The sequence below is a fragment of the Bufo gargarizans genome, chromosome 8 (genome assembly GCF_014858855.1).
Source record: "Bufo gargarizans isolate SCDJY-AF-19 chromosome 8, ASM1485885v1, whole genome shotgun sequence".
Classification (NCBI taxonomy): domain Eukaryota; kingdom Metazoa; phylum Chordata; class Amphibia; order Anura; family Bufonidae; genus Bufo; species Bufo gargarizans.
Window position 1 is genome coordinate 103,804,739 of NC_058087.1, and position 15,049 is coordinate 103,819,787.

The following is a 15,049-nucleotide window of genomic DNA, read 5'->3' on the forward strand; positions in this document are numbered from 1 at the left end:
TATGTGATTTGCACGCATCCCCCATTCATTTCTATGGGGCCTGTGTTGCATGAAAAATGCAGAATATGGCCTCATGCACATGACTGTTTTTTTTTTTTTTGTTTGCAAAAACAGGGTCCGTAGGTCCGTGATCCGTGTCCGTTTTTCCTTCCGTGGGTCTTCCTTGATTTTTGGAGGATCCACGGACACGAAGAAAAAATTGTTTTGGTGTCCGCCTGGCCGTGCGGACCCAAACGGATTCGTCCTGACTTACAATGCAAGTCAATAGGGACGGATCCGTTTGACGTTGACACAATATGGTGCAATTGCAAACGGATCCGTCCCCCATTGACTTTCAATGTAAAGTCAGAAGTCCCTATTATACCATCGGATCTGAGTTTTCTCCAATCCGATGGTATATTTTAACTTGAAGTGTCCCCATCACCATGGGAATGCCTCTATGTTAGAATATACTGTCGGATATGAGTTGGAACGTGAAACTCGGATCCGACAGTATATTCTAACACAGAGGCGTTCCCATGGTGATGGGGACACTTCAAGTTAGAATATACTAAGAACTGTGTACATGACTGCCCCCTGCTGCCTGGCAGCACCAGATCTCTTACGGGGGGCTGTGATCAGCACAATTAACCCCTCAGGCACCTGAGGGGGGTTAATTGTGCGTATCATAGTCCCCTGTAAGAGATCAGGGGCTGCCAGGCAGCAGGGGGCAGACCCCCCTCCCTCCCCAGTTTTAATTTCATTGGTGGCCAGTGCAGCCCCCCCGGTCACCCCTGCCTCCCTCTATTGTATTAGCTTCATTGGTGGCCAGTGTGCGGCCCCCCCGACCCCCCCTTCCTCTATTGTATTAGTTTCATTGGTGGCCAGTGTGCGCCCCCCCGGCCCCCCTCCCTCTATTGTATTAGTTTCATTGGTGGCTAGTTTGCGGCCTCCCCTCTCCCCCCCCCCCCCCCCCGATCATTGGTGGCAGCGGAGAGTTCCGATCGGAGTCCCAGTTTAATTGCTGGGGCTCCAATCAGTAACCATGGCAACCAGGACGCTACTGCAGTCCTGGTTGCCATGGTTACTTAGCAATATTAGAAGCATCATACTTATCTGCTGCGCTGTCTGTGACCGGCCGGGCGCTCCTCCTACTGGTAAGTGACAGGTCTGTGCGGCGCATTGCTTAATGATCTGTCACTTACCAGTAGGAGGAGCGCCCGGCCCGTCACAGACAGCGCAGCAGGTAAGTATGATGCTTCTAATATGGCTAAGTAACCATGGCAACAAGGACTGCAGCAGCGTCCTGGTTGCCATGGTTACCGGTCGGAGCCCCAGCGATTAAACTGGGAGTCCGATCGGAACTCTCCGCTGCCACCAATGATCGGGAAGGGGGGAGAGGGGAGGCCGCACACTAGCCACCAATGAAACTAATACAATAGAGGGAGGGGGGGCCGCACACAGTGACACCAATTAAACTAATACAATAGAGGAAGGGAGGGGGGGCGGGGGGGCCGCACACTGGCCACCAATGAAATTAAAACTGGGGAGGGAGGAGGGTCTGTTCCCTGCTGCCTGGCAGCCCCTGATCTCATATAGGGGGCTATGATACGCACAATTAACCCCTCAGGTGCGGCACCTGAGGGGTTAATTGTACGGATCACAGCCCCCTGTAAGAGATCGGGTGCTGCCAGGCAGCAGGGGGCAGTCATGTACACAGTTCTTAGTATATTCTAACTATAAACGTCCCCATCGCTATGGGAACGCCTCTGTGTTAGAATATACTGTCGGATCTGAGTTTTCACAAAGTGAAAACTCAGCTTTGAAAAAGCTTTTATGCAGACAAGTCTTCTACGGCCACGGATCACGGACACGTATGCCAATCTTGTGTGCATCCGTGTTCTTTCACAGACCCATTGACTTGAATGGGTCCGTGAACCGTTGTCCGCCCAAAAAATAGGACATGTCCTATTTTTTGGACGGCCAGGAAACACAGATCACGGCCGCTGATGAACAACGGTGCATTTTCCGAGTTTTCAACGGACCCATTGAAAGTCAATGGGTCCGCAGAAAATCACGGAAAACGGAACAACGGCCACGGATGCACACAACGGTCGTGCATGAGGCCTATAGAACATGCTGTGTGAAAATCACCTCATCTGCACAGCCCCATTGAAGTGAATGGGTCCGGATTCAGTGCGGGTGCAATGTGTTCACCTCACACATTGCACCACTGTGGAATTATCGCCCATGTGATAATGGGCCTAATACTTTCTCCTGTTCTGGATCCATTCATAGGTCTGGCTAACAAAGACTGATGCAAAATACTGACCTCACTAGTTCTGTGTGAAACTGGCCTTAGTGTGTTTTGGAGCAGTGAAATTTAAATTACTTTTTTCATGAGAACGTTTAAAAAATATATGAAGTATTCTAAAGTGTTAAGAAATATTTCTGATAAAGTAGCGCAGAGTTAAGAGACTTTTTATTTAAATGTAATTATTTTAATTCATAGCTCATAAAAAACTGCATACATTTTCATGAATTGCTCTGCATTTTATGTGTTCAGTATGATTAAATAATTTTATGCTGTACTGAATATCCATCTCCTGACAGGAAGAATCTAAGCTCTGCCAGTTAGATTCATTGTCTGTGCTGCAGCCAATCACAGTCTCTGGTGAAAAAATCCTAGCCCAAGTTGGAGTATAAAAGTACACCTAAGAAATACATGATTTAACATTGCAGATTATTTTTTTATTTTGCTGACTTATTATTTTTATTAGAGTCATTTGTTTTTCTAATATATCAACTAAACATATAGAACAAAACAAAATATGATATTGCTGAAAAGGAAGATGATAAAGGCACGTGCTTGTAGTTACATTTACTTATGTATTCTGGTAGTACTTACTCCAGTGGATCTCAACGACAGCAATCAAGCATCAGAAAAGGACACTCTCTGCAGTACTTGTAACTGGAGACAGAACAGCAAATTTTCAAGATTAGAAGCTATAAAAATACAGATTCTAAGCAAACTAAGACTGGAACAAGCACCTAATATCAGTAAGGATGCAATAAAACATCTTCTGCCTAAAGCTCCACCGTTAGAAGAGCTGATTGATCAATATGATGTCCAAAGTGATGACAGCAGTGAAGGATCTTTAGAAGAAGATGATTATCACGCCACCACTGAAACCATTATCACCATGCCCATAGAGCGTAAGTAAAGAATGCCAGTAACTAACAAGAAAACTTCCAGTTCTTTCATTATACCAGGCAAATCCTGTGATTTCATCTCTCTATACAACCATGCTTCTTTCCTAACATTGCATAACTTCAGTGTTGAGAAAGTAATACATTGTTGTGGATTACATTACATATATGTGTGCTCTAAAATCCTATTTGAAATCACTCAAATCACATGGGAAAACATTTAGAAGTCACAGGATATAATATACAAGTTGCAGATTTTTTCAAGCAGATGGCTTCTTCTGGAAAATAGGTTGGTGTGTGCAGTTATTCTCCTATAGTTATGAATGCTGCAAGGCTCTTCATGTCAAGGTTCTTCATTTTTAAATTTAATTAATTCAGGGTTTATATTTTCACAATTATTTTTTGCTTGTGAAAATAACATGTCGGTGTGTATGGTATGTGTGCCGAATGCAAATAGATTGCTTCTGGGAATGCTGCTGTGGCTTTTATTTCAGGTGAATATTTGTGATTAATGACTGCGGTTTAGGGCTCATTCACACGACCGTGGTTGGGTTCCGCATCCGAGCCGCATTTTTGTGGCTCGAGTGCAGACCCATTCACTTCACTTCAATGGGGCAGCAAAAGATGCAGACAGCACTGCGTGTGCTGTCCACATCCGTTGCTCCATTCCGTGGCCCCGCAAAAATGATAGATCATGTCTTATTCTTGTCTGTTTTGCGGACAAGAATAGGTATTTCTATTATGGGCCGTCCATTCCATTCCGCAAATTGCAAAAGGCACACGGGCGGCATCCGTGTTTTGTGGATCTGCAATTTCTGGACCACAAAACACGGCACGTTCGTGTGAACAAGCCCTTACAATGCAAAACTTCCTGGTCCATTCTAAAAATGTAACATAAAATGGAGACATATTTTATTGAATAATAATTCTGAGACGTTACAGGGCATAATCTTTAAGTAAGAGCATAAGTAAAGAAACATTAAATACTGTGACCATTCTGTGGCTGAAATCTGTTATATATTAGGGCTCCCTTCATGTTTCTGTTTTTCATGTGTGCTGTCTGCATTTTCTGCGGACAGCATGCATACCCATTGATTTTAATGGGGCACATTTGCTATAGTGTCTGCATCTGTTTTCAGGAGTAAAAATGTTTTACACTGTCTCATTGTCTTATTTTTAAGTCTCATTTACCAACTAATTTTGCGCCCGTTTATTTTCAGACTAATTTTGGAGTTGTCTTAGTTTTGCGCCTTATTTCCGATGGATTTATGTTGATTTGCACTTTTTTCTGCACCTCTATTAGACTGCGTTCACACTTCAGTTATGTGATCAGTTATTTCCATCAGTGATTGCGAGCCAAAACCAGGTGTGAGTCAAAAACACAGAACAGGTGCAGATCAAATCCTTACACCTGATCTCTGTGGAGGCTTCACTACTGGTTTTGGCTCACAATAACTGATCAAAATAACTGACCAAATAACTGAAGTGTGAACGCAGCCTTAGGCCTCATGCACACAACAGTATTTTTTTGCGGTCCGCAAAAAGGGGTTCCGTTGTTCCGTGATCCGTGTCCGTTTTTGTTTCCATGTGTCTACCTTTATTTTTGGAGGATCTCCAGGCATGAAGGAAAGTAAAAAAAAAAATCTAAGTCAAGTTTGCCATGCAAATGATAGGAAAAAAGCGGACGCGCATGACAATCTTGTGTGCGTTCGTGTTTTTTCACTGACCCATTGACTTGAATGGGTCCGCGAACCGTTGTCCGTGAAAAAAATAGGACAGGTCATATTTTTTTCACGGACTAGAAACACGGATCACGGACACGGATGACAAACGGTGCATTAGCCGAGTTTTCCACGGACCCATTGAAAGTCAGGGGGGCCGCAGAAAATCACGGAAAACGGAACAACGGACACGGGACATAACAAAGGTCGTGTGCATGAGCCTTAGGCATATAAGCAGTCTTAATTGCTACTCCATTCCTTACCAGGCTTGTTTTTCCTGTCTGTGTTGAGGTGGAACTTGCACAATTTTTGGCACTGAAAGAGATAGAGTTGATTTTTTTCTTCAGGTCATTTGTGCAATATTTGCATGTGCAAAGCAACAACCACTTACAAGAAAACAACCACTAGAGGTCAGACTTATATCAAATGTGATTATGATTAAGCTGATTTATTAAGGGATCATACATTTGAGGCAATTTAAAGACAGATGCTTCGAATACGTCTATAGGTGTCTCAGATTTGATCATATCAGAGTGAGGACTCTGTCCATATATAATGCTTGCATCTACTTTATTAAGTGGTATAGAGCAGAAGGAGTCAAGCAGATTGATGCATAGCTTTGTGGGACAGGATTCTTTATAACTTGTGGCATGTTGAGGATAGGGGATAACTGATCCATGAGGGTCTGAATGCTAGTACCCCCACCGATCCCAAATTTGAGGGTCCTGTCCCCCCTAGCGATCAATTAGCTATCTCCTATACTGTGGATAGTGGATAGCATCAAAACTTGTCACAGCCCCTTTAAATCCCTATTTATTGCAAGGTATGAAATCAATGCCAGAAATCTCCAGCATAAGGCCTCATGCACACAACAGTATTTTTTCACGGTCCGCAAAACGGGATTCCGTTGGTCCGTGATCTGTGACCGTTTTTTCGTCCGTGGGTCTTCCTTGATTTTTGGAGGATCCATGGACATGAAAAAAAGTCGTTTTGGTGTCCGCCTGGCCATGCGGAGCCAAACGGATCCGTCCTGAATTACAATGCAAGTCAATGGGGACGGATCCGTTTGACGTTGACACAATATGGTGCAATTGCAAACGGATCCGTCCCCATTGACTTTCAATGTAAAGTCTGGAGTCTCTTTTATACCATCGGATCAGAGTTTTCTCCAATCCGATGGTATATTTTAACTTGAAGCGTCCCCATCACCATGGGAACGCCTCTATGTTAGAATATACTGTCGGATATGAGTTACATTGTGAAAACTCATATCCGACAGTATATTCTAACACAGAGGCATTCCCATGGTGATGGGGACGCTTCTAGTTAGAATATACTACAAACTGTGTACACGACTGTCCCCTGCTGCCTGGCAGCCCCTGATCTCTTACAGGGGGCCGTGATCAGCACAATTAACCCCTCAGGTGCCACACCTGAAGGGGCTAATTGTGCGTATCATAGCCCCCTGTAAGAGATCAGGGCTGCCAGGCAGCAGGGGGCAGACCCCCCTCCCCAGTTTGAATATCATTGGTGGCCAGTGTGCAGCCTCCCCCGGCCCCCCTCCCTCCCTCTATTGCATTAATAACATTGGTAGCAGTGTGCGGCCTCCCCCGCCCCCCCCCTCTATTGCATTAATAACATTGGTGGCAGTGTGCGGCCTCCCCCGGCCTCCCCCGGCCCCCCCTCCCTCTATTGCATTAATAACATTGGTGGCAGTGTGCGGCCTCCCCTCCCCCCCCCCCCCGATCATTGGTGGCAGCGGAGTTCCGATCTGAGTCCCAGTTTAATCGCTGGGGCTCCGATCGGTAACCATGGCAACCAGGACGCTACTGCAGTTCTGGTTGCCATGGTTACTTAGCAATAGTAGAAGCATCATACTTACCTGCTGGCTGCTGCGATGTCTGTGTCCCGCCGGGAGCTCCTCCAAGTGGTAAGTGACAGGTCTGTGCGGCGCATTGCTGTCACTTACCAGTAGGAGGAGCTCCCAGCGTCTTGGTTGCCATGGTTACCGATCGGAGCCCCAGCGATTAAACTGGGACTCTGATCGGAACTCCGCTGCCACCAATGATCGGGGGGGGGGGGGGGAGAGGGGAGGCCGCACACTGCCACCAATGTTATTAATGCAATAGAGGGAGGGGGGGGCGGTGGAGGCCGGACACTGCCACCAATGTTATTAATGCAATAGAGGGAGGGAGGGGGGGCCGCACTGGCCACCAATGAAATTTAAACTGGGGAGGGAGGGGGGTCTGCCCCCTGCTGCCTGGCAGCCCCTGATCATTTACAGGGGGCAATGATACGCACAATTAACCCCTTCAGGTGCAGCACCTGAGGGGTTAATTGTACGGATCACAGCCCCCTGTAAGAGATCGGGTGCTGCCAGGCAGCAGGGGGCAGTCATGTACACAGTTCGTTGTATATCCTAACTAGAAGCGTCCCCATCACTATGGGAACGCCTCTGTGTTAGAATATACTGTCGGATCTGAGTTTTCACAAAGTGAAAACTCAGCTCTGAAAAAGCTTTTATGCAGACGGATCTTCGGATCCGTTTGTATGAAAGTAACCTACGGCCACGGATCACGGACACGGATGCCAATCTTGTGTGCATCCGTGTTCTTTCACGGACCCATTGACTTGAATGGGTCCGTGAACCGTTGTCTGTCAAAAAAATAAGACAGGTCATATTTTTTTGACGGACAGGATACACGGATCACGGTCTCTGCTGCAAAACGGTGCATTTTCCAATTTTTCCACGGACCCATTGAAAGTCAATGGGTCCGCGAAAAAAAACGGAAAACGGCACAACGGTCGTGTGCATGAGGCCTAAGTCAACATTCTTCAGATCTATGGTGCAGGTCAATTTATGCTGGAGATTTTTCAGCAGCATTGTGCTAAAATGTAATCCACTTTACTATTAGGCCTCTTGCACACGACCGTATGTATTTTGCGGTTCGCAAAAAACGGATCAGCAAAAAATACGGATGACATCTGTGTGCATTCTGTATTTTGCAGAACGGAACAGCTGGCCCTTAATAGAACAGTACTATCCTTGTCCGTAATGCGGACAATAATAGGAGATGTAACAGACGTACTGTATATAGTGGCTCACCCCCCCCCCCCCCTCCTTTTTGAACTATGGTAGAGGTGCTCTGTTTTTATTCTGCGTTTTTCACCATCACAGAGAATACAGAAAATGTTTATAAAAGGAAAAAGCAGGCACTCACGATCTGTATCACAGGTATAAAATATACAAATACATTTATTATAAAACACATCTAACAGTAGGAACCATATGTTAAAATAAAATACTCAATAAAATGTTATTTTGCCACAGGGTAGATCATATCTATTAGTTCATCCAAAACCGTATTAAATCCAAATGCACATTTTTACTCAGTGTATTTAGGTATAATCTTTTATGATTATTTCAAGATATACTGTGTTCCAAAGTGACAGTGACAAAATGAAGATCTTGTGTATTTATCAGATTATAATAAGCACATGTGACTTTGTGATCGCTGATTAGATAGAAGCTGAGCACATACATGCTGAGTGCATAGGGATATTCAGGGATAATTGTGATCACATCAAGGTGGCCTTTTTATACTTGATCAATCTAAGGCCAGCCAATGTGGCTTCATATTGGCTGACTGAAGGCTGAATATATGCAGGTCTAGTCTTTGTGATTAAGAATCAAGGATTGATGTATACCCACAGCAATATAAGGACTGATTGTCTGTCCTACGGAGAGTTGTTGATAAATTGATTATAAGTCTCTACTCACTAAAAGACTGTTACATATATAGGCTGGCAGCGGGGGCGTCCCACCCGTTATACAGCCACTCACCCGACCGTGGTGTTCCGTGAGGCACCGCTTCTCTATGCCAGTCAGTCTGTGCTGCAGATCCTGCACCGGGGATGGCGTTCCACGTGGTTTGTAGTGAGTCATGTGATGCGGGGGTAGGTCATGTGATTATCCTACTCGTAGTATGCAGCCAGCAAGTAGTTTGGGGAATTTTCAAAAGACAAAAAGATTTGCGTGAGAACTGACGTCAGATGAATTTATGTTAGGTAGTTCCGTCCTATGGCTTTGCCAGACACATTTTCGAGGTATTCCAACCTCTTCCTCAGTGGCCATAACGAGGACTGGATCTACCCCCTTTTTATACTTTTATATCACAGGCTGTGTATAAGATCCAGAATGGATTTTTTGATGGGACATTGATTGTTATTTTATATTCTTCCCCTTTTACATTGATTGCTTGAATTTCACTATATCCTGGACATACAAATGAGTGAATGAACAAATACATATAGAATAAAATAAACTAGAATAAAATAAAATTCCTCCTTATCAAGGTATCAAGGCATCAAGATATCTCATTTAAAGACATACGTACATACAAGAAGAAATATAAAATGTAAGACCAAACTGAGTGTCCATTCTCCTAGTTTCTTAGGAGTTCTTTCTGAAGTTTGAACTTAAAAAGTGATTGTTCTGAAGTTTTGTTGAAAGTAAAGGTTATTTTCCTTATAATACTATATAAAGTGAACTCCATATATAGATAATAATAATCTTTATTTATATAGCGCCAACATATTCTGCAGCGCCTTACAATTCAGAGGTTCATGTGCAAACAGTCATAAATAACATAGCAACAGACAAGTCGATTATTACAACAAGAGGAATGAGGGCCCTGCTTACAATCTATGAGGGGAGAGGGATGAGACAAAAGGTAGAAGTGCTTGTTATGTACGATAGTCCAGCCATCTTGGAAGAATAGGGGAGCAGATATAAAGCCACATGAGCCGGTCAGCAGCCAATATATGAAGTGCTTCTGGGTGCAGTGGAGGCTCAGCTTCAGGGAATGATAAATGGGCTGTGGGAGGTTAGATCAAGGGAGGTGATAGGCCATCCTGAAAAGATGTGTTTTTAGCGAACTACTAAAACTGTGCATGTTGTGATTAAGCCTGATTTCTTGGGGTAGGGCATTCCAGAGAACCGGTGCAGCTTGGGAGAAATCTTGGAGCCGGGAGAGAGAGGTTCAGATTTTTGTGGAAGTCAGTCGTAAGTCATTTGCTGAACGGAGAGCACGGGTAGGGTGGTAGACAGAGATGAGGGAAGAGATGTAGGGTGGTGCAGCACTATGGAGGGCTTTGTAGGTGAGGACGAGCAGTTTGAATTGGATTCTATAGTGTATGGGTAGCTAGTGCAATGACACAAGGTGGAGGCATCAGAGTAGCGGTTAGAGAGATAGGTGACCCTGGCTGCCGCATTAAGAATATATTGGAATGGGGAGAGTCTGGTGAGGGGGAGGCCAATTAATAGTGAGTTGCAGTAATCAAGGTGGGAGTGGATCAGGGCAACAATGAAAGTTTTATTGTTTCCATAGTGAGAAAGGGGCGGATACTAGAGATGTTTTTGAGGTGCAGGCGACATGAGCGGGAGAGAGATTGAATATAGGGGGTGAAAGAAAGATTAGTGTCAAAAGTCACCCTGAGACAGCGGACGTGCTGCCTAAGAGTGATGACAGTGTTGCTCACCCAGAGTCAGACATCAGGTTTAGGTAGGTTAGTAGATGGAGAGAACACAAGAAGTTCATATTTTGAAAGATTTCGTTTCAGATAAAGAGAGGACATAATGTTAGAGACGGCAGAGAGAAAGTCACTGGTGTTCTGTAATACAGCAGGTGTGATGTCAGGGGGTGAAATGTATAGTTGTGTGTCATCAGCATAGAGATGGTACTGAAAACCAAATCTGCTGATGGTCTGTCCAATTGGTGCTGTGTACAGCGAGAAGAGGAGATGGCCTAGGACTGAACCCTGGAGAACTACAGCGAGGGGGAGAGGTAAGGAAACTGAGCCAGCAAATGATACACTCAAAGAGCTACCTTAGAGATTTGAAGAACACCAGGAGAGGGCGGTGTCTTTTAGGCCGATGGATTGGAGCATGGCGAGTAGGAGATGGTGGTCTACAGTGTCAAAAGCTGCAGAGAGGTAAAGGAGGATGAGCAGAGAGTAGTTACCGTTGCATTTTGCTGTCAGGAGGTCACATGCTGAGTGAATAACCCCAGAATCGCGATAAAGACGCAATATAGTTTTTTATCCCTCAATGCAACCCTTTTTACTGTGGGTCATTGTATTTGTTCATTTCCTCATTTGCATGTCCGGGATATAGTGAAATGCAAGCAATCAATGGGATAGGGGATGAATATAAAATTACATCAATGTCCCATCAAAAATAAATTCCGGATCTTATACACAGCCTGTGATATAAAAGTATAAAAAGGGGGTAGATCCAGTCCTCGTTATGGCCACTGAGGAAGAGGTTGGAATACCTCGAAACGCGTTTGGAAAAGCCATAGGACGGAACTACCTAACATAAATTCATCTGACGTCAGTTCTCACACAAATTTAAAGAGATTGGAAATATTTTTCTCTTTTGAAAATTCCACAAACTACTTGCTGGCTGCATACTACAAGTAGGCAGGGGCGGAATGACCGGTCGGGCACTTCGGACATGGTCCGAGGGCCCGGCCGGGATGGGGGCCCGCCCCAGAATAGCATAACACCAGGCCCCGCTTACTGTAATAGTAATATTCCTATGTGAACAACTTGAAATCCCCTGCGATCCTCTCCCTCTCCGTCTTTGTACTCACAAACTCACTTAGCATAGAGTCAGCAGCAGGCAGTGTAATAGGAGCCTCCAGTGGAAGCCAGCCCCGCCCCTCCCCGCCCTCCAACCAATCAGAGGCATCCAGCAGTCCAGCACTGACTCATAGCACAGGGGGAGTGGTGCAGGGACTCAGAGAATCGTCTAAGTTTATTAGTTAAAAGAATCGAATGAGTCAGAGACTGTGTCACCGAGTCCCTGCCAGGCTTCCTGCTCTGCGGCTCCCTGTCTCCCGACAAGTCCTTCCGGGGAGGGTGGTATAGTATTGCATGTAGCAGAGCTGTGTGTGTGTACAGGGTGCTTGCAGCAATGTAGCAGAGCTGTGTGTGTACAGGGTGCTTGCAGCAATGTAGCAGAGCTGTGTGTGTACAGGGTGCTTGCAGCAATGTAGCAGAGCTGTGTGTGTACAGGGTGCTTGCAGCAATGTAGCAGAGCTGTGTGTGTACAGGTTGCTTGCAGCAATGTAGCAGAGCTGTGTGTGTACAGGATGCTTGCAGCAATGTAACAGAGCTGTGTGTGTACAGGGTGCTTGCAGCAATGTAGCAGAGCTGTGTGTGTACAGGGTGCTTGCAGCAATGTAGACGAGCTGTGTGTGTACAGGGTGCTTGCAGCAATGTAGCAGAGCTGTGTGTGTACAGGGTGCTTGCAGCAATGTAGCAGAGCAGGAAGCCTGGCAGGGACTCGGTGACAGGATTATTTTAATGCAAATAATCAAATGAGTCTCTGACTCATTTGATTCTTTTAACTAATAAACTCTTAGACCATTATCTAAATCCCTGCAATAACTATACAGTGTAATTACATCAGTCTGCATTCACTGCAGCAGAGCTGTATTTGCCAGGAGCGAGTCCCTCCGGACCTTCGGTTCATTTGAGAGCCGACTCAGCAAGTGAACCGAAGATTCGATGAACTGAGCATGCGCATTGATCTTCAGTTCACTTGCTTCTGCCGGCTCAGGAAGTGAACCAAAGATCCGATTCATGAAAAAGATCCGAACTTCCCATCTCTAACTCACAAACTCAGTAGCAGGTTGGGCGGCAGTGCAACTCACTGACGTCACGCGCCTGCTCCTCCTACTTCATTCATAAAGTGGGAGGAGCAGGCGCGTGACGTCAGTGAGTTGCGCTGCCGCCCGGCCTGCTACTGAGTTTGTGAGTACAGAGACAGAGGGAGAGGATCGCAGAGGATTTCAAGTTGTTCACATATGAATATTAGTATAACAGTGAGCGGGGCCCGGTGTAATAGAATACAGTGACTGCACCGGGCCCCGCTGCCATTACAACACCAGATGCCGGTGTTTCGTTTACTTGACAGTATTATGTCTATATCGTGGGAGATAGTTTTACATTACGTCTAGCTTGAAGTGCTGACTAATATAAAATTTTAAATCTTTATTTCATTTCCTTAAAACTATTTTCCACGATATAGACATAATACTATCAATTAAATGTCACAGAGGTGCTGAATAGGTCTAGATATTTGCATTTTGTTAACCTTTATTTTTGTTTGCATTTTGTTAACCTCTACTGCGCCTTCGCCAAGTCGTCTTTTTCGCGCATGTGCAGTGTATTGGGGATCATTTACTCACAGGGACACTGTTATGGGGGATCTGTGGATGACACATATATAGCATAAGGTGCTATATATGTATCACCCACAGATCCCCCCCCCCACAACAGTTCCATCCACAGAGCCCCCATAACAGTGTGTCATCCACAGAGCTCCCATAACAGTGTGTCATCCACAGAGCCCCCATAACAGTGCGTCATCCACAGAGCCCCCATAACAGTGCGTCATCCACAGATCCCCCATAACAGTGTGTCATCCACAGAGCCCCCATAACAGTGTGTCATCCACAGAGCCCCCATAACAGTGTGTCATCCACAGAGCCCCCATAACAGTGTGTCATCCACAGATCCCCCATAACAGTGTGTCATCCACAGAGCCCCCATAACAGTGTGTCATCCACAGAGCTCCATAACAGTGCCATCCACAGATCCCCCCATAACAGTGCCATCCACAGATCCCCCCATAACAGTATCATCCACAGAGCCCCCATAACAGTGCGTCATCCACAGATCTTCCCACAACAGTGTCATCCACAGAACCCCCATAACACCTTTTGGTTCAAAATATTTTTTTATTTGGCTATTCCCCACCCCTCTTGTAATTGTTCCTCTACTTATGGGCGCGCGGGAATGAGTTGAGTCACTTCGGTGGGCAATCCCGTCCTGCAGCGCATGATCCCGCAAGACCTGCCGCTGTAGGTCACGGGTCTCGCGGGATCACGCACCACAGGATGGGATTGCGCACCGAAGTGACTGAACTCATGCCCATGTAGCCCGCAAGTAACAGATAAGTGGAACAAGTACAAGGTGGGTGGGGGATGATCTGTGGGGTTGCCCAGACGGCTAGGCCGTTCACAGTAGTTATTAACCCCTTTCAGCAGTCCCCCATTCACTGAAGGGGAGACTGCTGAAAGGGATTAATAACTACTGTGAAGGGCCTCCCCCCACTTTCACAGTAGTTATACCCAGATATGTGCCCCCTTCACAGTAGTTATGCCCAGATATGTGCCCCCTTCACAGTAGATATGCCCAGATATGTGCCCCGTTCACAGTAGTTATTATTATTATTCATTATTATTTATTATTTAAGCGCCATTCATTCCATAGCACTGTACATATGATAAGGGGTGCACATACATAATACAGACAATTGCACTAATCATAAACAAAATGAGTTACAAACTGGTACAGAAGGAGAGAGGGCCCTGCCTGTGAGGGCTTACAATCTCCATGGTATGGGAGAAGGACACAGTAGGTGCGGGTTAAGTTGGTCATGGCGGTATAGAGGCAGCAGGGTCACTGGTTGTAGGCTTGTCTGAAGAGGTGGGTTTTCAGGTTTCTTTTGAAGGATTCCACTGTAGGTGAGAGTCTGATATGTTGGGGTAGCGAGTTCCAGAGTATGGGGGATGCATGGGAGAAATCCTGGAGTCGATTGTGGGAAGAGGCAATAAGAGGAGAGGAGAGAAGGAGGTCTTGTGAGGATCGGAGAGTGCGTGTGGGGGTGTATCGGGAAATTAGCTCAGAGATGTAGGGAGGGGACAGGTTATGGACGGCCTTGTATGTATTTGTAAGTACTTTGAAGTGAATTCGTTGGGCAATGGGGAGCCAGTGAAGGGATTGGCAAAGGGGAGAGGCAGAGGAATAATAGGGTGAGAGGTGGATTAGTCGGGCAGCAGAGTTGAGGATAGATTGGAGGGGTGCGAGAGTGCTAGATGGAAGGCCACAGAGGAGAATGTTGCAGTAGTCTAGGCGGGAGATAATGAGGGCATGTACAAGTATTTTCGCAGATTCAAAGTTAAGGAAAGCGCGGATGCGGGAGATGTTTTTGAGTTGGAGACGGCAGGTGGTGGAAAGGGCTTGGATGTGCGGTCGGAAGGAAAGGGCAGAATCCAAGATCACTC

General features: G+C 45.7%; 1 protein-coding gene across 1 annotated transcript in view; it reads left to right on the plus strand.

The window, feature by feature from the left end:
• Window positions 1–2,756: 2,756 nt before the first annotated feature.
• MSTN (myostatin) overlaps window positions 2,757–15,049 on the plus strand; it is a 61,638-nt gene continuing 49,345 nt past the window's right edge. Inside the window, exon 1 of the mRNA XM_044303894.1 lies at window positions 2,757–3,195. Within this exon, the coding sequence (XP_044159829.1) occupies window positions 2,811–3,195 (385 nt within the window). The 5' untranslated portion in view covers window positions 2,757–2,810. The remainder of the gene's footprint in view (window positions 3,196–15,049) is intronic.